The 26930-nt window shown below is 41.9% G+C and overlaps 1 protein-coding gene across 1 annotated transcript in view; it reads left to right on the top strand.

Moving 5' to 3' along the window:
- Window positions 1-3643: 3643 nt before the first annotated feature.
- fzd3a (frizzled class receptor 3a) overlaps window positions 3644-26930 on the top strand; it is a 37569-nt gene continuing 14282 nt past the window's right edge. The window contains exons 1-3 of the mRNA XM_060915705.1: window positions 3644-3838; window positions 20449-20645; window positions 25865-26882. Of these exons, the coding sequence (XP_060771688.1) occupies window positions 3644-3838; window positions 20449-20645; window positions 25865-26882 (1410 nt within the window). The remainder of the gene's footprint in view (window positions 3839-20448; window positions 20646-25864; window positions 26883-26930) is intronic.

The following is a 26930-nucleotide window of genomic DNA, read 5'->3' as shown; positions in this document are numbered from 1 at the left end:
TACAGATAATGAGATGAAACTGTATATACACACACCAAACGGTGGGTGGGTGTACCTAATATAGTGGCCAGTGAGTATGTGTGTGTGTGTGTATATATATATATATATATATATATATATATATGAACCGATACTCACTGGCCACTATATTATGAACACCCATCCACCTGCTGTTTGATACAGTTCTGTAATCAGCCAATCCCTTGACAGCAGCACAATGCATAAAATCACGCAGATACAAATCAAGAGCTTCAGTTAATCTTCACTTCAAACATCAGAATGGGAAAAACTGTCATCCCAAAGTGTGACTTTCCCTGTGGCACGGGTGTTGGTTTGAGCCAGATGGACTGGTTTGAGTAATTTCACACACAACACAACAGTCTGTAGAGTTTACACAGAATGGAGCGAAAAGCAAAAAACACTGACTGAGGGACAGTTCTGTGGGTGGAAACAAACGCCTTGTTGTTTCAGAGAGGTCTGAGCAAAACAGACAGGGATGGGTTTCCCAAAAGCCTCTTAACGCTAAGAGCATCTTAACAAGAAGAGAGAGCATTCATTGTGCTGCTGTGTGTACCAGTTATTGATGATCTTTGTGCTGCGATGCTTCTGGGAAACTCAAGCCAGATTGGTTCGAGCTGCCAGGAAGGACATAGTAAGCCATAGCAACTCTTAACAACCGTGTTGAGCAGAAAAGCATCTCAGCATTCAACAGCAGAAGACCACATTGGGTTCTACTCCTGACAGGCAAGAACAGGAATCTTAAAATCAAGAACAAGTTTCTGTTAAAGTGGCCGGTGAATGTAGAAAGGCTTTCATTTAACTCACCCTTGTAAATATTGTGTGTGATATTTGAGACACCAAAATTGATCATCGCACTATGTGTATGTTGAAAATCCAAATTTAGTCCCTCTTTACTGTTATAATAACGTTCACGCTTTCTATTTGCTCTCCAAGCTTTCCATTTGCTCATTCAGCCACAAGAGCATTAATGAGATCAGGTACAGATGGTGAGGCGACCTGGTGTTCAGTTGGGTTGAGGTCAGGTCTATGTGCAGGACACTCAAGTTCTTCCATTCAAACCATGGAGCGCACTTTGTGCACAGGAGCACTGTCTTGCTGGAACAGTTTTGGGCCTCCTATTTCCAGTGAAGGGAAATTGTAATGTAAAGACATTCTATGCAATTGTGTACTTCCAGTGTTGTCACAATAGTTTGGGGAAGAACCACATATGGGTGCGATGGTCAGGTGTCCATATCTTTTTGGACATCGTGTATAAATGTGTAAATGTTTTTACCATAATTAAATGTGTTATGAGAGAGTAATGCTTCTGAATAGCTAATAAGTAACTTAAAAATTCTGCATCAGAGATCAGCTGTTTTCTGTACGGTACTTTTTTCTTTTTGTAAATTTTATTCTGATATTTTTGGAAATTCTCACAGAATGAAATTCCTCATCTACAGATATCATAGTATCACTGTATTACTGTAATAAACACCAAGACAGTGTTGAGAATTAGAGGAAAATTTATTCTAAAATCTTTAATCTCTTTACATGTATTTGAACAGTGAGGTGAAATAATTATTTGGACACTTTATACTTACATTTCTTTGTGTTTCTATTTTGTCCTGGTATATCACTCCATTTATTACATTATATTACAAGCATTTACATACTTGCAAACCTCCAGAGAATGAAAAGCAGAAGATAAATTTAAAAAAAAAGAAAATGGTGCATTCTCCTGCATTCTGAGTGCCATATTTGAAGAAAATTGATCGGGAAATCGGACCGACATACTTCACAAAATGCATGCTTATCACTGTGCCTTGATGCTTTCATGGTGGATGATCTGATGACTAAGTCGCTTTGAACTTGTCATAGCAAATCTTTTTTTTTTTCTTTCGGAGTTTTCATTATTTGTGATCATTAGACTGTGTTTAGTTCTTATAAATGCTGGCGCGATTCGTTGTAACATGCGAGCTCATTGCTGACTAGCTAGAACCATAACGACAACCAGTGGAATGGCGTGACGGAGCGATACAATTTAGATTCATCGTCGTTATCGCGCCATTCCACTGGCTCTCGGCTTCACTTAATATGACTATTTGTGCCCAAAACAGCTGAAGCGAGGTCAGAAGAGCAAATCCAACAGTACACAGTGATTATTTTGTAATGCGGTAGTTTTTAGAACTAAAAGTTGTAGGCCGTATTCACCTGTCAGAATCAGTAGACTACCGCGTGAAGCAGTATAGAGTTGGCAAGTATCCATTTAGCAGATGCTCTTGTCCAAAGCAACAGTTGGAGGTTAGGTATGTTGCTCAAGGGCACTTCTGCCATTCCTGCCGGTCCAGGGAATCAAATCAGCAACCTTTTGGTCCCAAAACTGCTTTTCTAACCTTTAAGCCATGGCTTCCACAGTCGTGTTTTCTTCAGTGGTATGCAATGCCCCCATTCTGATTGCAGAGAAGCAGCCCCATATCGTGATGCTCCCACCCCCATGCTTCACTGTGACTGTGGATCTTCTTTCTTTCTCCATATATGAGGAGTTGAATTATAACCAGAGAGTTCTTTTATTGTTCCTTCCGGCCAGAGTATATTGTTCCAGAAAAACTCTGATTTGTCTAAATGCTTTTAAATGCTATGCTTTCCATTGGTATATTATCTAACCAGATGCAAGTTTAAGGTCTTTGCTGTGGCTCTGTAGTATTTTCCAGTCAAAAGTTGTTTAATAATGTTGTCCATATATAGAGAGGGTTTGGGGTTTTTTGTGGATATGTACTGCAAGCAGGGCGGCATGGTGGTGTAGTGGTTAGCGCTGTCGCCTCACAGCAAGAAGGTCCGGGTTCGAGCCCCGTGGCCGGCGAGGGCCTTTCTGTGCGGAGTTTGCATGTTCTGTCCGTGTGGGTTTCCTCTGGGTGCTCCGGTTTCCCCCACAGTCCAAAGACATGCAGGTTAGGCTAATTGGTGACTCTAAATTGACCGTAAGTGTGAATGCGAGTGTGAATGGTTGTCTGTGTCAGCCCTGTGATGACTTGGCCAGGGTGTACCCTGCCTTTCTCCCATAGTCAGCTGGGATAGGCTCCAGCTTGCCTGCGACCCTGTAGAACAGGATAAAGCGGCTAGAGATAATGAGATGAGATGAACTACTTTTTCCCCCCTCTTATTGTCAGTGTTTTATCATGTCATTCTCACCATCATCTATTTGTCTTATTGTCATTTTAATTATATCTAAGCAAGACAAATCTTTTGAGTGTCATACTGTCCTGTATTACAAAGTTGTTTTACATGTAAGCTTGCCTTATGATTGCCAAAGTAGTCTCAAGCATTGGGTACATTAACTAAATAATTCATCAGTGGTTTTGCAATGTAATATTTAGTCCACTCTTTCTTCTACAGACATGGTGAGGCAGTAAACCAGTAAAGTAATTACAAAACAAAGCTGAAGATGGAACTCTACTGAGAAGATCCCCTAGTTTGGCTACAGCAAAACAACAATGGAGATCATCTACTCCACCGCCGCCACCTCTGGAATATTTCATCACTCATCGAGTCAATGAGGCAACTCCTGCTGTTGTAACACACACCTATCCCTCCCTCAGATACAGCCTAGAGTGACATCATTCTGTTCCTGCGTGAGTTTTGGACAATGGATCTCGCTTGGGTTGTGCTTTCCATGCTAACAACATGCACAGCTATCAACATGCAGTCAGCAGGCAGCCACAGCACCTTCACGTGTGAGCCCATCACACTGCGGATGTGCCAGGGTCTGTCCTACAACACAACGTTCATGCCCAACCTGCTCAATCACTATGATCAGCAAACTGCAGCCCTCGCCATGGAGGTACAATCACATCACTTCTTTCATTCACAAATATTTGTGTGCTTTTCAAATTAGTAAATATATTTTCAAGTTCAATATAATCTAAAATGCAGTGAAATATTACTCATGTTTTGTTCTCTACAGAAATGAAATTAAAATAATTTAACTAAAAACTGCTTATTCACCCCCTCCGTGTGAATTGTCCTTTTGCAGGAGTTACAGATTTCACTTGTCTTGCATATGTCTCTATGAACTTTGTACATTTCGATGGCATTTTCTCCCCCTTTCCTCAGTGCAAATTTTCTCCAGCTCTGCCGAATTAGATGGAAAATGTTAGCGGACAGGATTTTCAGCTCATGTCATAGATTTTCAATTATATTTAAAGCTAGACAGCCTTTTGAGTTCATAAAATCAGTGAAATTTAGTTCCTTCTGAAATTTGGTCATTGTGATGTATGTTTATTTCTGCAACATCTCAAAACAGGCCATTCTGTGGCTGGAAAGTTTTTTAATTTGAGGGGATTCCCGAGCAAGTAATGTGCATGAAATGACCTGCTTTGTGCAGTCAAGCAGACAGAGGAAGTGTGCACATGCGCAGGTTTACCTTCTCCTTCTTCTTCTTTTGGGTTTTACGGCAGCTGGTATCCACAGTGTTGCTTTACTGCCATCTACAGGTTTACCTTGACCGTGCACTGACAGTTCCATCATTCTGTCGCTAAACGAACAGCTGATCACACCGAGGTGCTCGCTGACCGCCGATAGTTATTAATTTGGTCCTGTGTTTCCTTTCCTTCGCAACATAATGTCTTTTCTTCTCGCTTTCCATTACTGCAGTCGGTCTTTCACGTTTCATTTGCACACTCAGGTCCTCCATTTTTCGCTCCTGTTTCAAATTTGTATCCCACAATGCCTTGCGCGAACGGGGAAAGCCCACCACATGATGCGTAGTATCTTGAACTGGGTCATGGTGAAGCAAGAAAAAATAGCAGAGAATTTAGGGCCATGTGGCTCTAAATTCATTAATTGTTCAATTTAAAAAAAAAAAAAACGAATAAAATTGGAAGTCTGTGATTCGAATGCAGTAGCTTTCGGTCCACAAAACGAAAATAATTGGCTGTCAGGGAAAATTCTTTTTATGACCTAACCCTGAAAAATCTGAAAGGCAGTCTAGCTTTAAATCTGGGCTTTGACTCAACAAAGCTTTTTTTTAAAGCCACTCCTTTGTAGGTTTTGTTATGTGTTTTGCTTCATTATCCTCTTGGAACATGTATTTTCACCCGAAATGCAAACGTCCAGCTGACTGAAACAGGTTCTCCGCAGCAGCTTGCTTATATTTGATTTCATCTATGTTGACTGTGACGGCAATAAGCTTTCCACATCCTCCTGCTGATCACCCGAGCATGATGCTACTACCACCGTGCTTGGACTGTACTCAGTTTGCACCCAACATTTTGGCTTTTGATCAAATGGCTCAACTTTAGTTTTATTGGAATACAAAATTTTCTGCACACATCCTCTTATTTCCAGTTTCTAGTGTCTGGATTGTGCCAGTTTGATATAATGGGAAGGTACACAGTGATATACTGTGGTCCTGGGAAGGTTCAAAACTTTGCTGTTTTAACTTCCTCCAGCATTTTTCCTCCTGACATCTCCCAAAGGCAGAGATATTAATCGTGCAAGCATACAATTGGACACAAGTAGATTTAAACTGAACACAGGTGTACGCTGTTTAACATATTTAATGCGAGATGTTAAATTCAAATCTGGTCCTGATTATTTACATTGCTAAAAGAAAGGGAATGAACAAATTCTGTTCTAATATACTTACATTTAATGTTGCTACAGAGCAAAAAGAGAACTAATGGGGGGGTGTTACTTTCTTAAAGTGAATATTCTGGACCAATTTCGTTTTTTTTTAATATGAAAGTATGTTCCTTTACACACTCATCCAGAAGGGTAATTTTGCACAAGGCCATCTGTCTACAGCAGAAAAAAATAAAATAACAAAATGCGTCTGGAAAAATCCCAAGGGAGTCTGGAGCCAGATTCGTGACGTCACCTGCGGAAGCGCCAGCAGGCTGCGAGAGCTTGCACGGTTTCACTTGTAGACCAGGCGCTCCCATTTCTCTCTCACTGTCCGGTCTTTTGGGAAACGATGAGTACTAATCCCATCAAGATTGGTGTTACTACACCCTCCTACGATACATCTGTTAACCATTTTAATAATTACGTGATAACGTTGAAGAAATTTGCAGAAAACCACCAGGTCGTTTTCTCATAAACAAACCAGCGCTGACATAGGATTCAGAGGGAGGCGTCCCGCACGCGACAACACGAAAATCACTGTTTGCCGGGAAATCCAAATGCCAAGTTTTTTCAGAGGCGGACCAATTCACCTCAAATGGCTTGGTTTCAGCTGAATTTTTCTGGTATTGCGCAAGGTAAAAAAAAAATTGCACAAAATGCAAAATGTGCCAGATATTTGACCAAAGTTTAATATAAAATAGGAGAATTACATTGATCTTGCTCCTGAATTTACCCGTGAAATGCACTTTAAAGGAACAGTCCACCGTACTTCCATAATGAAATATGCTCTTATCTGAATTGAGACGAGCTGCTCCGTACCTGTCCGAGCTTTGCGCGACCTCCCAGTCAGTCAGACGCGCTGTCACTCCTGTTAGCAATGTAGCTAGGCTCAGTATGGCCAATGGTATTTTTTGGGGCTGTAGTTAGATGTGACCAAACTCTTCCACGTTTTTCCTGTTTACATAGGTTTATATGACCAGTGATATGAAACAAGTTCAGTTACACAAATTGAAACGTAGCGATTTTCTATGCTATGGAAAGTCCGCACTATAATGACAGGCGTACTAACACCTTCTGCGCGCTTCGGCAGCGCATTGATACGGAGCTCAGATATCAATGCGCTGCCGAAGCGCGCAGAAGGTATTAGTACGCCTGTCATTATAGTGCGGACTTTCCATAGCATAGAAAATCGCTACGTTTCAATTTGTGTAACTGAACTTGTTTCATATCACTGGTCATATAAACCTATGTAAACAGGAAAAACGCGGAAGAGTTTGGTCGCATTTAACTACAGCCCCAAAAAATACCATTGGCCATACTGAGCCTAGCTACATTGCTAACAGGAGTGACAGCGCGTCTGACTGCGTCTGACTGACTGGGAGGTCGCGCAAAGCTCGAAGAGGTACGGAGCAGCTCGTCTCAATTCAGATAAGAGCATATTTGATTATGGAAGTACGGTGGACTGTTCCTTTAAGGCACTGCATGTCCAAGATTTCAGTAAATGACTCAATTATTTAAAATAAGCCTTTTAATGTGACTTTGGTAGAGGAGAAAGCAGAACTAATGGGTGGGGAAAAGGCTAAAACAGACTGACCGGGAACACTAAATGGAAATTAGACTCATTGAAAAGCCAGGGTCTCTTGACTAGAAGGTCCATAGCGTACCTCTTAATCTGTGCTTTTATTTTATTTTGTTTTGTTTTTAGCTATTAATAGAAATCTAGACTTTTCACTTTTTTTTTTAAGGTCAGGATTTTCTTTTTGGGACCCCAGACGATGGGAGGTTTCAAACGCACCACTGTAGACTGAACTCTCTGTAACCTCATAACCTCATTTGTGAAATGAGACTTATGCCTAAAGGGTTTTGGGGATGAGGGACCGTCGTGCTCACAGACTGACAGGGATATCTGAGAAGGATTAATGTTGCCATGGACAACTCGGTGCTGCTTTTATGTTCCAGTATTCGCCTGCCACTGTAACATGATGCAGCTCAGTTGCATCATTTCATTAAAGCTGTTCACTGATCCTTCATCTATGGTTCCTCATATGCTGTGCCATTAAATCCTGGATATTCCCTTTTGTCCACAAAAGAGAGATACCTTTTTAATGTTCATATAACTACTATGTTCTTATCTTGTTGACTGAAAATGTCATACCAATCTTGTCATCAGATCCACTAGCAACATTATTAATAACATCTATTCACGCCGATCAGAATGCAGCATACTGTTATTTTTACACCTTGACCATTCGGCATAGTTTACCCCCAAGCCAGTGGTTTACCCATCATTCCTCCTTCCACATCGCAGTCTTTTGTTCCTTTTCCTCTTTGTCTGTTCCTCTCCTCCTCCTCCTCTTTCCCTTTCTTCATCCCTCCCCCACATAAAAGTACTGTGGTTGCTTTGGAAACAAGTCCCAATTGTTTTGCAACAAAAGAACAGGGCTCTTTTCTTTCTCAGGAGGTGGTTCCCCTCCACCACCACGCCCTTTGACCCTGCTCCATAGAGACCCCTAACTGAACACGGGCCCTTCCCTGGATCACTGGTTGCCATGACAGCAGGATGGATTTGCACAGCCCTGAGCAGCAATGAGAAGGAAAAAAAATCAGTTTGATTTAGATAAACATAACAAACGCAGTATGATTTTTTTTAATGATTTTTAGGCTTAACTGTGTGCATTGAGTGAGATTTTAAGAGACACGATGCATATTCGTAACCTTTTCTGAAATATTTCTGTGATAATTAAATAATTCTGCACTACCTTGGTTTGTGGAAAGGAAATGTACTATTATACATAAAAAAAATAATAACTGGATCATAGCTGGAGTCTCGATTAGATACAGAGTCATGATTAGGGAGAACAGATGTGTGATAGATTTTCTTTTTCAGTGCTAATACTGAACCCTTGCGTATCATCCGATACTGATATTGATCCAATTTTTTTTTCTGAAACGCTAAGCTTTAAAATTGTCATTTTTGAAATTGAAGCCTTTTAAAGGCTGAGAACAGGATAGCCGTTAAATTAGGCGAGGTTTATTGAGTCCCTGGACAGAGACAACTATTCTCTAAATCACACGGTAACAGATATATTCGCAAACAAAAGCCAAGTAAATTTAGCCCTTTTAGAACCGCCCGCCAAGCAACTGGAAGTAGCAGATGGGAGCTGCGTGGCGTCAAGAGTGTATGTCAGCTATGAACAACATCATGAGCGACCAAAGCGAGCAGGAATTTAGTCTCATCTCATCTCATTATCTCTAGCCGCTTTATCCTGTTCTACAGGGTCGCAGGCAAGCTGGAGCCTATCCCAGCTGACTACGGGTGAAAGGCGGGGTACACCCTGGACAAGTCGCCAGGTCATCACAGGGCTGACACATAGACACAGACAACCATTCACACTCACATTCACACCTACGCTCAATTTAGAGTCACCAGTTAACCGAACCTGCATGTCTTTGGACTGTGGGGGAAACCGGAGCACCCGGAGGAAACCCACGCAGACACGGGGAGAACATGCAAACTCCGCACAGAAAGGCCCTCGCCGGCCACGGGGCTCGAACCCGGACCTTCTTGCTGTGAGGCGACAGCGCTAACCACTACACCACCGTGCTGCCCCAGGAATTTAGTGAGGGAGAAAACTCAAGTTTTAGTAGTTTTTCATCAGTTCAAGTTGATGATAACGTACTGACAGAAGAAGAAGAAGAAGAAGAAGTGGCCAGCGATAGGGAAGAAGAGAGGGGTATCAAACTGTACCGATTCGAACCAGAATTGTCCGATGACCGCAGGGTCAGTGACCGTGACAATGATGAACCTTAAGTTTCAATTTGATCCACGACTTCAGCTGGCCTTTAAAACGCTCATAACTCGGCCCCTGGAGGTCCCAGCGAAGCCAAATTTTGCAGGCACCTCCCTCGACACGATCCCCTACGAACCAGCATAGGGACGGCCCAGTAGGACCGCGCCTCGGGACATTATTCGCCCCGGCGCAAGCTCACCTCCATGCCTTAAGGGGTTTGGATGACTGGAAGTTGAAAATGCATTCCTCAAGTTACGGTAGTAGTATTACAGTATGTTGGAAATAAAATGCTTTGCGGTTCATTGTAGCAAAGTCTTGACTAATTAGCGATTACTTTTATCTTTCTGGAAAAGGAATAGAGCCACTCCCTCCACGGCATTTGTGTTGCTGCACGCAGCAGCGATACATCGCTTTCCGGGCGCTTTCCCTTTTTTCTCTCCCCCTTCTTCTCCATAACAGTCGTAGATTGTAGTTTAATGATTTGTCTCTCTTTCTACATTGTGTTCTGTTGCATGTTTCCAGCAAAATGAATGTAATCTAGCAGATAGTCGGACAGGAGCTACACTGTGTGGACATCAGTGGAAAACCACCAATAAAACCACTCACACTCGTGATGTCATGTGAAAGTCAGCTAATAATGGCGACGTTGGTTTTGGGATTCCCTTGGCAGGAAATTTAAACTTGACAAATTCTGGGGGCGTCATGGCTCAGGTGGATAAGGTGCCATACCATAAATCCGGGGACCTGGGTTTGATTCCGGCCTGAGGTCATTTCCCAATCCCTCCCTGTCTCTCTCTCCCACTCATTTCCTGTCTTTACACTGTCCTATCCAATAAAGGTGAAAAAAGCCCCAAAAAATATCTTTAAAAAAAACTTGACAAATTCTGAATGTTCCTGACAATTACGATGTGGGTTTCACTGATAAGTTTTCATTGTCAGGACTTGTACTATTACTATCCAAGGGGAAAAGGGGTACATTTCTCTCGGCCTTTAAGTTGACCATTTAAAATCACCATGTTCAAACTGCTAAACAAATTCCAGCAGTACTCTGATGATTAACAAGATATAAAACTCATACGGTTCATCCTTTAATCCAGGGGTCACCAAACTTTTTTCTCTGGGGGCCACATTGTTGTTCCTGACTGTGATGGGGGGCCGGGGTCGGGTCAGCTATATAACATAGAATTGTATGACCCAGACAAATATGACCACCAGCAGGCCTCATTGTGTAGTAGAGATTACTAGCCTGGCACAGCCATCCCCACTACTATATCCCCCCACTACTATATCCCCCCACTACTATATCCCCCCACTACTATATCCCCCCACTACTATATCCCCCCACTACTATATCCCACACTACTATATCCCCACACTACTATATCCCCCCACTACTATATCCCCCACTACTATATCCCCCCTACTATATCCCCCACTACTATATCCCCACTACTACGTATATCAACACTACTATATCAACACTTGATTCCTGGCACATATTTGTTTATCTTTACTAGTGGTTTGCAAAAGTAGTAATCGAGTCTTCACACTTTGTTTTAATTTGAAATACCACAGATATTCCATTTATTTATTTTCTAATAAAAATAACATCAAAGCTGTCAAGGTAAGAAACATCTGCCTAGTTGAGGTGATTGACACTGGCAAAGGTGAGTGGAAAATTATAAATTGTAGGTAGGCCTGTTGATATTATTAATAATAATAATAATAATAATAATTGTGTGCAGCACTTAATAAAGGTCAAATAAATAGGCCTATAAAATAAATACATTTTAAAAAAACAGTGAAATTATAATATGAGCAATAGATCAATAGATCACAGCAGTTGTGCTGTGTCCTGCACGTCATTGCTCTCATCCATGGCCAAAGCAAAAAACTCGAATTCTGACGCTTTCTCATTCAGCTGGTCAGACACGTTGTCCCCCAAATCTTCGGTTCGCCTGGTCATAGCAGGTGCGGAGAGACTCACCGCATTGAGCGCATCCTTCTTGTCGGGACACACCTCCTCGGCCACAGCGAGCATGCATACTTTAACAAAGTCCCCATCAGTAAACGGCTTTCCATGGGTAGCTAGTAGGTGAGCTACCTTATAGCTAGCTCGGACAGCAGCCTGGTTGACCTGGGTTTGGTGAAGGAATACATTCTGTTGTGCAGCCAGTCCGCATTTCATCCTCCGAATCCTGTCTTCTCTTGTTTGCCCTCGCAAACTAGCATACTCTTTGTGGCGGGTTTGGTAGTGACGACGCAGATTATATTCTTTGAAAACCGACACACTTTCTTTACATACAAGACAAACTGCACAGTCCTTACACTGAACGAAAAAATAATTGGTGGTCCACTGTTCTTTAAAAACTCTGCACTCTCTGTCAGCTTTTCGCTTACCGCTAGCCATTTTGCTGTCCTGAACACTGACAGTTCTCTGCGCGTGCGCTGCCTGTCACTGCTTGATCGCGAGCATATGACGAAAATTCGGAAAATATGAATAGTTCATTTTATAACTAAATATGAATTTTAATTGATAAAATCAACAAAATACAAGATGCAGACATGTTATTATTTGCCAAAAAGCAATTTAATAAAATAGGCCATGACCACTTTTGGGGATTGCCTCATAGGGCCGGTTCAAGTGGTGGGGGGCAGAGGGGCTGGCGGGCCGTAGTTAGATGACCCCTGCTTTAAACCATAGGACTGCAATACCTGACATGCCTGTTTGACTTTTTAACATGTTTAGAGTCCCTAAATTTGAGCTCAGTTCAATTTGAGTTAGTTTTTTGTAAGTGCTGAAGTCACAATCAAATGTCACTTGCTGTGCTCAGATCAGTGACCAGGACAGTTTCCCCTCAAAGCCCGTCCTAGTAATGACAAAAGTAGGTAACTTTTCAAGAAGTAGAGACCTGTTGGTTAAAATGAAACGATTATAAGCAGCAGAGCATGACGTGGCATGGCGAGGTGTGTGGTATTGGAGAAGTCTTTACAGCTCAAAACTCACTATTTTCTGCATTGCAGTAGTTTGGACTTTGAGCTGTGTAAAGTCAAATATTTAAAAAATTATCTAAAATTAATGTGCTTCAGAGAAGAATTTCGACTTTTATTTTGACTTTTTTTTGGGGGGGGGCGTTAAACAGAGGCTTAATGCTTGGTTGTTCAAATAAATTTCTGCCTTTTGAGCATTTTTCCTTGTAAGCACATTTATGAGAGCAATGTAATGCTGCATTCGGAATGATGCCATTTGCGACCTCCACACGTTCAAAGTAAAAGTACAACATGGGGAAAATAAAGTACCAGTCAAAAGTTTAGACACACCTTCCAGTTCATTGTTTTTTCTTTATTTTTATTAATTAAAAAGACACTTCATGTCTTAAAGTAACGATAGCTGTTGCAGGCCTAGAAATTCATATATTTTTTCACCAGCCAGCCGGACCAGTTACCTTCCAAAGTAACTCGCCAAACAGAAAATCAACTCGCCAAAATTTGTTCATGTATGAATTTTACTTCTGTCAAAAATAACACAAAAGAGAGTAGTTACCATTGTTCATGACTAATGTGCATTTATTTCAAGACCCGAGTATTTTGATACTGTTGTTAAATACATAAATGAGAACAACACAGAGCACCATAATATAATATCAACAAATAATAATATATTGGAAAACTTGGCAACTTGGTGTATGAGTATTGAAAACAAATATACTTACTATCATGACTATAGCACCCAAAATATGTCCAACATGCTTTCTGTATTTAACCATTTATGAGAGACAAAGCATTAGGAGCTTCATATTGACTAGGAATCAACTTGAAAAAAATTAATTATTCTATAAAAATCGTATCGCAGCCAAGGCCTACCCTGCTCCCACATTTGCTTATAAGTCCTTTGTCGTTTCTCCTTTTCATACGCTTTATCGGCAGCCTTTTTCTCCTCTTCAGACCGAGGTCGCTTTGTCCCCGTCTCTGGCGGTTTCGGTACACCTTTCAGAAAATTCCACATCGCAACGTAGCTTTGGCAGATGTAGATGTAAACAACAACAAAAACGTGTGTTTAAATGGGCGATAATGTGGCCATATCTATTGAATTTGATAACGTGATGTGGCAGTGGGGGCGTGGCCAAGCGTCGGTCTGTGAATGGAGGGCGGAGTCAGGGAAGGTAAGTGGTGGAATCATTGCACCTGATGGGGATTAACCTGTGTTTGTGTGTCTTCCCCAGTGACCGCGCCCTTTAAAAGGAGAGGAGAGCAGAGAAAGGGAGCTCTCTCTCCCCAACCAGAACACGTGTGTGTGTGCGCGCACATGCAGCTGGGAAGTGATAAAAGGCTGAAAAGCTAGCAATAAATAGTTCATTGAGAACTCAGTTCTGGCCTGCCGTGCTTCTGTGCTCCACCCACCTGGTCCAATACTACACGTGATTACCGCGATATTCAACGAGATGCGTTATATGCATGCACAGTAGTGAAAAAACCAACAGCCTGACTCGTACACGATATGATTCGGAATTCTTCGGTAGTTTCCGTCCTGCCAATAAACACATCGATTAACACAGATACGGCACACGCTTAATATGTGGCGGCTTTAGTTGACGGTGTGTCTGAATCTTCGCTTCATATATATTTTTTTATTTTCAACTAGCCAGCCGGGCTGGCTAGTGACAGGAATTACCCGCCAAATGACAAATTAAGTCGCTTCGGGCGACCGGACCACCGCGAATTTCGAGCCCTGATGTTGTTTCTCTTTACTTAGCTGAGCGGTTCTTGACATAATATGGAATAGTAACAGCTATTGGCATTCTACTGTAAGTAATGCGCAGACCAGAACAAGAATAATGCTATCTACTGAACCAGTTCATGTTGAATTCACTTTACAACTAATGTGTTCAACAGATGATTGGCTTGGATACACAAATATAAATGTCATGGAATTATTGAATTGACTTACACAGGACATCCATTATATTTCACATAACTGGGAAAAATATTGGACTGCAATCAGTCACTGGGAAAAATTTATCATAACATTTCACTCGCCCCAGTCACAGTCCATAGGGAACATCAATAAAATCTATAAAAAAGTATAAACGTAAAAAGATTTTCATTCTTCTACATAAAACTCCAAGACTAATGTATGTAGGAAGCTGGAAAAATATCCGTCAGCTACTCAAATGCTTCACATGTGTCACATCTACATCAAGTCTGCATCCAAGCGGAATTTACCATGTTAAATATGGATTAGATGTGAGGAAAAGATGCCTTGATGAGGATGCTTTGTGTCAACTAACATCCATCCTAATCCTTTTTTACAGGCTGTTTGGGTGGCAGCTTGGAGAAAATGTTTTGAGAATGTCATCCAGTTATTAATATGTACATGCAGAACACCATACTATGCCATGTGCTATGCCTGACTGTAACAGGCTTACTTACTGGTTTGTTTAATTTTTCCAATTATCCCGGAGTACAAAATAACATTTTCTTTCAAAAGATAAATTTTCACAGTTGCTCATAAATCTGCATGGTACACTGTGTGTTCATCTTCATAGATTTAATTTTTTTGGAGCTTTCAGTTCATATGTTTAAGAAGAGCTACACAATTCCTTATTAACTGATGATGACTTTAATGGAAAAAGTCATATTTGAAATTGTACCCAGTGAAACAAGAAGTCACTGATGTGACATTTATAGTCATCTCACTGCAATATAAACACAAAATCTACGAATGCTGGAAACAGGATTTATTTTTTAATTATTATTATTATTTTTTTAGTAAAGTCACCCTAAAGCTATTGTAGTAAAAACACAAATCCAAAAATGTCTCGTTTGTACTGGGTAGAGTTTTCCATCCATCCATTATCTCTAGCCGCTTTATCCTGTTCTACAGGGTCGCAGGCAAGCTGGAGCCTATCCCAGCTGACTACGGGCGAAAGGCGGGGTACACCCTGGACAAGTCGCCAGGTCATCACAGGGCTGACACATAGACACAGACAACCATTCACACTCACATTCACACCTACGATCAATTTAGAGTCACCAGTTAGTCTAACCTGCATGTCTATGGACTGTGGGAGAAACCGGAGCACCCGGAGGAAACCCACACGGACACGGGGAGAACATGCAAACTCCACACAGAAAGGCCCTTAACAGCCACTGGGCTCGAACCCAGGACCTTCTTGCTGTGAGGCGACAGTGCTAACCACTACACTACCGTGCCGCCAGTAGAGTTTTCCCTTACTGGGAATTTACATATTCAAGTCCAGCCCCAGTGGCTCATATTGCTGGGTTTCACGCGACGTCACATCCACCTCATTAGTTATTCAAAACTTTTTACCTGGTGGTCTACCAAAGCTCACTTGACAAAGTGTTTATATGAAGGTGCATTGCTCGCATGAAAAATGTCTGACGCTTGCATTGTTTTAGGTTGTTCGAATCAATCAGACCGTGAAACTGATAAACATTTCTTCAGGGTTCACCATGAACTAATAAAAAAGGGTGAATGAACACAGGATTTCACAAAAAGACATTGAGAAAGGTGGCTTTTGAACCTCTCACTGAAATCAAAGGGAGCCGAGTTGAAGCATGCTCGAGTTTGCAGTGATCACTTGGTGAAAGGTTTGTATTTTCCTCTCAGCTACGTCCTTAGTGTTTTTCAACTACTTTTCTTGCTGTGTGTTGTTATTTTACGGTACTTTTTATAGTCGCGAAGCGCAAAAGTCCCCAGCTGTTTCTTTGTTTGCTCCTCACAAAGTCCATATGCATGAAGATCGCGACAAAATTCTTCCCCAGCCATACAGTTACAATACGCCGTGACTTCTCCGTCTTGTTTAACTAAGATCCAGGTCTTTAAAGGGGTTTCTGATGGTCTTTGTGAATGATTTACTTGAGAGATAAGAGCCAACACAAGTGAGAATCAAGCGAACTGTTGTTCGTTTACACTTTAACTTGCAGCGTTTCGTTGTAAAGACGCGAACGAAAAGCTTAAAAAAAACATACACAGGCAAGAACAATACAGGATTCATTCGGCAGCGACTTGATACCGAGGTCCTTTTCCCAGCCACATACAGAAAAAGTTATAATCCTCCAAACTCTTCCACGCTTTCATCTGTTTGGCGGTGTAGAAGGATGTCTGCAACACCAGATAGTTCAAGATGTCGGGGAACTCGGCTGAAGGGTAGTTTTTGAGATCGTATGATAAATCCTTCTTTCCCAGACTGTCGGGGTCGATTCCATTGCACATAGCAATCTTCTGAATATATCTAAAGTGAGCAGTGGCTACTAGATTACGAGCGTACTCTGATAACTTCTCACTAGTTGTTTGCACTACGGCAGCCGTTTAGACCACCAACTATTTCACTTCCGGTGAAACCACTGAGAAAAGTCACATGACTGAAACCCAGCAATACTGCATTCGACTAGAGGTCGTAATTCCAACCCCTTAACTCAGAATTCCTACTCAGGAACTTGGGGTGGTCTCCTCAACTCCGAGTTCTTCAAAGTTTAGCAAGTGACATCAAATCAACATGGTTGCTCAAAGCACCAACTGTAAACACAGCAGCAATTCTTACCTTTAAATGGGTTCTACTGTATATATGAGTACACCGCAACCCCCACTATAGCAAACACCTTGGGGAATGTCCAAATAGTTTGTTGTACCCGAAAAGTTCGTAATGGATAGAATGGATCCAATTGTCACACCAAACACTCACGTTATATGTGAAGTTTTACACACATTCTCCTTATCATGAATTTCCCCTTCTGAGTCACTATCGCAGATCATTAACTGAGTTAAAGGATCACGAATGGAGGCGATGATTTCTTTGTCCGTTATGGAAATGACGGAGGTTACCGGTGTATCAGTGTCAATGTCCACCCACTGACTCACTATGTTTTTTAAATCTTTACCATTCAGTTCATTCATGTGTTGCAAATCACTGATGTCATTTATATTGTGCCGCAGGGCTGGGCAGGGGGTATAAAAATGCCACCGGTACACTTTAACTAGGTGTTTAAGTTTAGCGGTATCAGCAGTCATTTCGTCCTTTTATCGAGCCTTTGATCACCGTTCTCAATAATTGTAGTAATCGACACCTAAGTGAGATTCATTAAACCTTTGTTTTGTAGTGTTAACGCGTATTGTTAACTTGACTGCGGACTCGATTACTTATTGTTTGTCTCTGGTGGGAAGAGGAGCTCATGGCTCAGTGTGTCATGTAAGCAGGCGAATGACGGATGTAATTACAGAAAGTGTATTTATTTTCAAATAAGCAGGCAAACAGTTCAAAAACGTAAGACAAAGGCAGGGTTGTGAAATGGTCATATGAGGCACAAACAGAATGGCAGAGGCAAAGATGATAGGCAGAGTCTAAATACACAAAATAAAGTCAAAACCAGAAAGGCAATACACAGATACAAGGCTTGGTTATGTGAGACACTAGGTACAGTGTGTATACTTCGCCAAGTCTGTGTATTTAGAGAGTCCTTATAAGTGTGCGCTGTGATTGCACTCTAATCCAGAACAGGTGCATAGTAATTAGTCCTAATGGCATTGCGCACACGTTGTAATCTGCGGTGCACCCTGTGTCACGTGACACAGTGATTTTTTTTTTTGGAAGACACTGCAGGGTTGCAGTGTATTTTCTTGAGATCAGTCAACATTATTAACATTCATATGTTAAATCTACAACACTGACTATACAATTTTTTTGTTTCAAGGATGTAAATATGCACCAGTCAACACAGTTAGCTGACTAGCTTGTTGCTAATAAAAGTGCAAAACAGTGAGGCATCCATGTTTGTTCTCCACATAATTACGAGCTGTGAATTCCCACTTTTTAGGTCATTCGAATGCAGCATAGGCATTATACTGGGTGGAGTTCTGCCTCACTGGGGATTTACATATTTACAGTGGGGCAAAAAAGTATTTAGTCAGTCACCAATTGTGCAAGTTCTCCCACTTAAAAAGATGAGAGAGGCCTGTAATTTTCATCATAGGTATACCTCAACTATGAGAGACAAAATGAGAAAAAAAAATCCAGAAAATCACAGTGTCTGATTTTTAAAGAATTTATTTGCAAATTACGGTGGAAAATAAGTATTTGGTCAATAACAAAAGTTCATCTCAATACTTTGTTGGCAATGACAGAGGTCAAACGTTTTCTGTAAGTCTTCACAAGGTTTTCACACACTGTTGCTGGTATTTTGGCCCATTCCTCCATGCAGATCTCCTCTAGAGCAGTGATGTTTTGGGGCTGTCGCTGGGCAACACGGACTTTCAACTCCCTCCAAAAATGTTCTGTGGGGTTGAGATCTGGAGACTGGCTAGGCCACTCCAGGACCTTGAAATGCTTCTTACGAAGCCACTCCTTCATTGCCCGGGCGGTGTGTTTGGGATCATTGTCATGCTGAAAGACCCAGCCACATTTCATCTTCAATGCCCTTGCTGATGGAAGGAGGTTTTCACTCAAAATCTCACAATACATGGCCCCATTCATTCTTTCCTTTACACGGATCAGTCGTCCTGGTCCCTTTGCAGAAAAACAGCCCCAAAGCATGATGTTTCCACCCCCATGCTTCACAGTAGGTATGGTGTTCTTTGGATGCAACTCAGCATTCTTTCTCCTCCAAACACAAGTTGAGTTTTTACCAAAAAGTTCAATTTTGGTTTCATCTGACCATATGACATTCTCCCAATCCTCTTCTGGATCATCCAAATGCTCTCTAGCAAACTTCAGACGGGCCTGGACATGTACTGGCTTAAGCAGGGGGACACGTCTGGCACTGCAGGATTTGAGTCCCTGGTGGCGTAGTGTGTTACTGATGGTAGCCTTTGTTACTTTGGTCCCAGCTCTCTGCAGGTCATTCACTAGGTCCCCCCGTGTGGTTCTGGGATTTTTGCTCACCGTTCTTGTGATCATTTTGACCCCATGGGGTGAGATCTTGCTTGGAGCCCTAGATCGAGGGAGATTATCAGTGGTCTTGTATGTCTTCCATTTTCTAATAATTGCTCCCACAGTTGATTTCTTCACACCAAGCTGCTTACCTATTGCAGATTCAGTCTTCCCAGCCTGGTGCAGGTCTACAATTTTGTTTCTGGTGTCCTTTGACAGCTCTTTGGTCTTGGCCATAGTGGAGTTTGGAGTGTGACTGTTTGAGGTTGTGGACAGGCGTCTTTTATACTGATAACGAGTTCAAACAGGTGCCATTAATGCAGGTAACGAGTGGAGGACAGAGGAGCTTCTTAAAGAAGAAGTTACAGGTCTGTGAGAGCCAGAAATCTTGCTTGTTTGTAGGTGACCAAATACTTATTTTACTGAGGAATTTACCAATTAATTCATTAAGCCTCAGTATAAAAGCACGTCTCCCTGCCTCACACCAAGGTGCCCTAGGGATTCATGCTATGTTGAATCGTGGTGGTTTGCCTTGTACGGCTATATCCATTTTTCCTGACTAAATGTTCCCTTTTTATTTTCTGGATTCTTTCCCCCCCATTCTGTCTCTCATAGTTGAGGTATACCTATGATGAAAGTTACAGGCCTCTCTCATCTTTTTAAGTGGGAGAACTTGCACAATTGGTGACTGACTAAATACTTTTTTGCCCCACTGTAAGTCCAGCCCACATGAGTCATACAATCCTAGAATGCATGGTCAGCCTCAGTATAAAAGCACGTCTCCCTGCCTCACACCAAGGTGCCCTAGGGATTCATGCTATGGTGAATCGTGGTGGTTTGCCTTGTACGGCTATATCCATTTTTCCTGACTAAATGTTCCCTTTTTAGTTACTTGGTCAGTTGGACAACTAAAAATTCAACACTCCGATAAATGCTGACATATACTGGATAACCAATATTTATAACCACTACAAAAAATCCAGTCTAATACTAATAGTATGGTTTTTTTTTTCTTTTAATAAATAGATTTAACTGCAGCCACAAAAGCAACCATCCGATCTCATATATTAAAAAAAAAAGATGAAGATGGTGTTGTGTCATGAAAGCTACTGTTAGTGATAACTGAATGAATCTTTTTCCCCTGTTAGCCTTTCCATCCCATGGTGAACCTGGAATGCTCGGGTGACATGCGCCCGTTCCTTTGTGCCCTCTACGCACCCGTGTGTACGGAGTACGGCCGTGTAACCTTGCCATGTCGCTATCTGTGCCAGCGGGCCAAGAGTGACTGCTACAAACTCATGGACATCTTTGGATTAAGCTGGCCTGAAGAGATGAGCTGTAACCGGTAAATTATATCAGATGCTCATGGTCTGAAAAACATGTTTCTAGAAATGCATATGTATACTTATTCTCCCTTAGACTAGTCAATTGTTTCTTCTAGTTTAAGTGATAAGGGAATATGGAGAATTGTAACTTAGTTTACTGTCCCATATCCTTTCTATGGGTTGCATGACTTTTGATGTTTTTGCGAGTTTTGAGAAGAACTGTATGTGTATTTATGAAATTCATACATTACTGATAGCTACGTTTTCCTAGCAGATGTTTGTGAATGGCTCATCTGTACTGATTTACTGATGCATTTGTACTGCAAAAGCCTAAAACCTGAGCGAACATAACTGTGAAATAACATAAAACTTGATAGCAGAGCGGAGCTCCATACTTAAGAGAATATGGTTCTGTCACTTTCGTCAAGGAACATTATTTACATTGCAATATTGGCAACAAATTGTATTTGGCGGGTGGCTCTGTTCTGGGACCTCCCTGCTCTTCCGTGCTTTCATCGAAGAGCCAGCAGGAGGAGCTCGCTGAACTATTAAGTCGGAAGCAAGTTAAACCAAGATGAAATATGTTGAGGTGAGTTGAAGCTTCACAGATTGCTAGTTGGGGTAACAGCTAGTAAGTTTATACAGAGAGTCTGAGCAGCTATGCAATAATATTTGTTTAATCTAGCGCAGTTTGAATGAACGGGGCCGGTCAGGCTGGATGGCACTGCCTCCGGGCAAGGTTGGCGAAATTCTGAAATTTAAAGCGGGACAAGAATCAGCCATTGTTGTCCAAGTCTGGAATACAGGCTGTTCAAATGATGAAATTATCCAACGAAGAGGACCATGTGAGGAGGCGCGTCACAAATCTATTAATAATGGAACTGAGGAGCGCCCTTGTTAATGATATATATGCTGCTGTTTCGTTGTCACAAAAACAGGATTTGCTTCTTGACCAGTGTTTACCCCACAGACATCAAGCTACACGATTGGGTAGATTCCATTAGAGCAGTGGAAGAAGTGTCGGCTGACAAGGATGACGACTCTTTTGGCCATGCATCAGCAAACCGCTGATTCTTGAAAATGCCCCCAACCAATGAAAGGGGCTGTGTTTGTGAACAACTTAATTGCTGATGGAGATTCCAGGTTTTCATTATAGAAGAATGAGATACCGTTCCATTTACCCAACAGAAAGAGACCAGAACTGGCGTTCAGATCTGCAGCCTGTATCCAAGCTCACCCTATCATGGAGTTCTCTACAGATTGAGAGGTCAAAAAGCCTGGATTCAAAGGAGCGTCCCTGAGGAATAACGCACATTGCGTAATTAAGATGCCCAAACGTCGAAATTTTGAAATTGGTTTTGCCTCCTGCACTTCTCATGACCTCTCTGAAACAATTTGATTTTTCCGAAAGGCAGTCAAGCTTGCATCTGGTTGCTGTCTATAGAATTTCTAGGCATCATCTTAGTCAAGTTAAGTTTATTTGTATAGCGCTTTTAACAACAGACATTGTCGCAAAGCAGCTTTACAGAAAATTAAAGACTTTAAACATGAGCTAATTTTATCCCTAATCTATCCCCGATGAGTAAGCCTGTGGCGATGGTGGCAAGGAAAAACTCCCTCAGACGACATGAGGAAGAAACTTCGAGAGGAACCAGACTCAAAAGGGAACCCATCCTCATTTAGGTGATAACATATATTATGGTTATAAATAATTTGCTTCTATCATGGTGTCCTATAGAGTCACAAAGTATAACTGTGTAACCAGGAAAATCATTATAGTTTTAACATGAGGTCTGTTTTGTTGGAGTTCTCAACTGTTCATTGATGCTTTGAGCTTCATTATTATGAAGAGCAGATAAATCAATTATTAAGCTTTTTTTTTTTCTCTCTCCCCCCAAAATATTTACGGGGAGCTATACCTATAAGGTTAACGCGAGTTATCAGTTTGAGTAGTTGGGTGGTGATGTTATCATTCTGCGACGCAGGAGCTGGCCCCGCAGCTAATTTGGGAGCATGGATGATATAAACAAACCCGCTGTTGCCGGGAAACATGCACTTGTAGAGGGAACCGACCAAACTCCAGGGCTTGGATTCTGGAGTTCATGGTGGCAAGTGACACTGGATGCTGGACAAGGCTGACGAGGAGTTATTCGGGTTTGCAGGTGCAGCTGCTGGACTTAGACTCGCGCTCTCTTTGGCGGCGGAGCGGCTGGAGCTGGGACTGCACGGAGGTGCGGGCAGTGTTTTCGTTTTTGGCAGCTTCCCTAGGAGCAGAGGAGTCTCTGATGGGTGCATGTGTTCTATTCCTCTTAAAAACACGCATAGCTTCAAGCTCCAGACATCAAATACCATACAGCATACACTGAATACTGTGAAAACTAAAGAAAGCAAAACAAAAATAATTAGCATGGTTGTAAACAAATACACAATTTTGCAGAGTAATGTTTACAGAATATGCTCCGAATGTTACACACCTCGCTCCACTCAACCAAGGATGCAAAACTCTACAAGTTAGCCAAACGTGTACCGTTCGCCTTCGCACTCAAAGTCTCAGGCTAAACCACAGTTCAAACAATGCACCAGAAATAAACAAAACACACTCAATAAACTGCACACACAAACTTTACATTGTGTATGAATGATATATCAGGATGACAGACAGCAAAACTTTAGAACACTGTGCAAAACCTCTGACGGATGCACATGGTGAATATAAACCCAGCAGCAAGCATCTGGAGTATAACAAATACAGCTTCCTGGGCTGACAGCTCTGGCTGCCACTTACAAACACATTTTACACTCATCGGGAGCTCCGCTTTTAGGCAGTGCCTAAATATACAATGGCGCTTGAAAGTTTGTGAACCCTTTAGAATTTTCTATATTTCTACATAAATATGACCTAAAACATCATCAGATTTTCACACAAGTCCTAAAAATAGATAAAAGGGAACCCAGTTAAACAAATGAGACAAAAATATTATACTTGGTCATTTATTTATTGAGGGAAATGATCCAATATTACATATCTGTGAGTGACAAAAGTATGTGAACCTTTGCTTTCAGTATCTGGTGTGACCCCCTTGTGCAGCAATAACTGCAACTAAACGTTTCCAGTAACTGTTACTCAGTCCTGCACACCGGCTTGGAGGAATTTTAGCCCATTCCTCCGTACAGAACAGCTTCAACTCTGGGATGTTGGTGGGTTTCCTCACATGAACTGCTCGCTTCAGGTCCTTCCGCAACATTTCGATTGGATTAAGGTCAGGACTTTGACTTGGCCATTCCAAAACATTAATTTGATTCTTCTTTAACCATTCTTTGGTAGAACGACTTGTGTGCTTAGGGTCGTTGTCTTGCTGCATGACCCACCTTCTCTTGAGATTCAGTTCATGGACAGAAATCCTGACATTTTCCTTTAGAATTTGCTGGTATAATTCAGAATTCATTGTTCCATTAATGATGGCAAGCCGTCCTAGCCCAGATGCAGCAAAATGGGCCCAAACCATGATACTACCACCACCATGTTTCACAGATGGGATAAGGTTCTTATGCTGGAATGCAGTGTTTTCCTTTCTTCAAACACAACACTTCTCATTCAAACCAAAAAGTTCTATTTTGGTCTCATCCGTCCACAAAACATTTTTCCTTCTGGCTTGTCCATGTGATCTTTAGCAAACTGCAGACGAGCAGCAATGTTCTTTTTGGAGAGCAGTGGCTTTCTCCTTGCAACCCTGCCATGCACACCATTGTTGTTCAGTGTTCTCCTGATGGTGGACTAATGATTCACCACTCATTAACATTAATCAATGTGAGAGAGGCCTTCAGTTGCTTAGAAGTTACCCTGGGGTCCTTTGTGACCTCACCGACTATTACACGCCTTGCTCTTGTTGGTCGACCACTCCTGGGGAGGGTAACAATGGTCTTGAATTTCCTCCATTTGTACACAATCTGTCTGACTGTGGATTGCTGGAGTCCAAACTCTTTAGAGATGGTTTTGTAACCTTTTCCAGCCTGATGAGCATCAACGACGCTTTGTCTGAGGTCCTCAGAAATCTCCTTTGTTCGTACCATGATACACTTCCACAAACATGTGTTGTGAAGATCAGACTTTGATAGATCCCTGTTCTTTAAATAAAACAGGGTGCCCACTCACACCTGATTGTCATCCCGTTGATTGAAAACACCCGACTCTAATTTCACCTTCAAATTAATTGCTAATCCTAGAGGTTCACATACTTTTGCCATTCACAGATATGTAATATTGGATCATTTTCCTCAATAAATAAATGACCAAGTATAATATTTTTGTCTCATTTGTTTAACTGGGTTCTCTTTATCTACTTTTAGGACTTGTGTGAAAATCTGATGTTGTTTTAGGTCATATTTATGCAGAAATATAGAAAATTCTAAAGGGTTCACAGACTTTCAAGCACCACTGTATACAGTACTGTGCAAAAGGCTTCGGCACATGTAAAGAAATGCTGTAGACAAAAAATAGCTTTAAAATAATAAAATGAAATGTTTCAACACTAAAAAATACTATAAACAGCAGTAAGCCATAATAAATGAAACAAAGTCAGTATTTGGTGTGTGAGAACCTTTAAAAAAATTAGTAGTCTCAGGTACAGTGAGTGCAGTTTTTTAAGGAAATGCGCTGTAGGTTTTACTGAGCATCTTACAGAAGCAGCCCCAGTTCTTCTGGACACTTTGACTGTCACACTCGCTTCTTTGCAGCAAAACCCAGCAGCCTTCGTTATGCTTTCTTTTTTAATCTGAAACATGCTCTCTGATGTAATATGCTACTCAGATACAAACTTTCTTTTCAGTAACCTTTAATTTTTTGCTGGAAAATGAACGTTTGGACTCTAAAATGTTTTTGTATTGACTCAATCATACAGAAGTCATAAAATAGAAACTGATAATGTTTGTATGAAAAAAGGGCGTCTAAGACTTTTGCACAGAACTGTACATTAGCAACTCAAACTACTATGGTTCAAATTCACTTACAGGTTAGCATTTTGATGTAGGGCTTTTCTTCTTTCTCTAAAACTAATTTTTGCAAACCAAATCAAGCTTTTTGTGACGCCTTATTCATGTCCCAGATCAATAATGACTGAAAATAAATAATGACCTTTCCCTGACAGTCACACATTTTAACAAATCGACAAACATTTTCTATAATCCTTCATTATGGAGATGACAAAATACTGAGACATCATATATTTTTATCATTTCTCAGGTTTCCTGAATGTGACGAGCCGTATCCACGAGCCGAGGACCTCCTCTTGAGTGGCGACTCCACAGAGGAATCTCCCATGTCTGTACAACGTGACTACGGCTTCTGGTGCCCACGCGAGCTGAAGGTTGACCCCGAGCTGGGCTACAGGTTCCTAGGTGTTCGTGACTGCTCACCCCCATGCCCAAATATGTACTTCAGCAGGGATGAGCTTGTCTTTGCTCGCTACTTCATTGCTGTGGTGTCCATCATCTGCCTATCAGCTACGCTTTTCACATTCCTTACCTTTCTCATCGACATGGGTCGTTTCCGCTACCCAGAGCGGCCCATCGTCTTCTACTCGGTGTGCTACATGATGGTATCGTTGGTCTTCTTCCTGGGCTTCCTGCTGGAGGAGCGTGTGGCATGCAACAAGGCGACACCAGGACATTTCCGTGCTGCCACCGTCACCCAAGGCTCGCATAACAAAGCATGTACGCTGCTCTTTATGGCCCTCTACTTCTTTACCATGGCAGGCAGCGCATGGTGGGTTGTGCTCACTGTCACATGGTTCCTGGCTGCTGTACCCAAGTGGGGCAGCGAGGCGATCGAGAAGAAAGCTCTGCTCTTCCATGCAGTAGCCTGGGGACTGCCTGGCGTGCTCACTGTCACGCTCATGGCACTGAACAGGGTGGAGGGTGATGGTGTGAGTGGTGTATGCTTCGTGGGTCTGTACGATCTCACTGCTTTGCGCTGGTTTCTCTTGGCCCCTCTAGCTCTGGCTGTGACTGCTGGAGTTGTGCTCCTGTTGGCTGGTATTGTGGCACTGAACCGTGTCCGCATGGAGATCCCCTTGGACAAGGAGAATCAAGACAAGCTGGTGAAGTTCATGATCCGCATAGGCGTGTTTTCCGTGCTGTACCTGGTGCCATTGCTGACGGTGATTGGCTGCTTCATGTACGAGCAGACCTACAGGCCAGTATGGGAGATAACTTGGGTGCAGGAGCAATGCAGACGCTATCACATCCCCTGCCCATTCAAGGTAGGATACGCAAAGTGTCCGTGAAGCACTAAGATAAATGTGGTATAT

The sequence above is a fragment of the Neoarius graeffei genome, chromosome 3, assembly GCF_027579695.1.
Source record: "Neoarius graeffei isolate fNeoGra1 chromosome 3, fNeoGra1.pri, whole genome shotgun sequence".
In the NCBI taxonomy this organism is placed as follows: Eukaryota; Metazoa; Chordata; class Actinopteri; order Siluriformes; family Ariidae; genus Neoarius; species Neoarius graeffei.
Note: the sequence above shows the minus strand (reverse complement) of the source record. Positions and strands in the feature narration are given on the sequence as shown.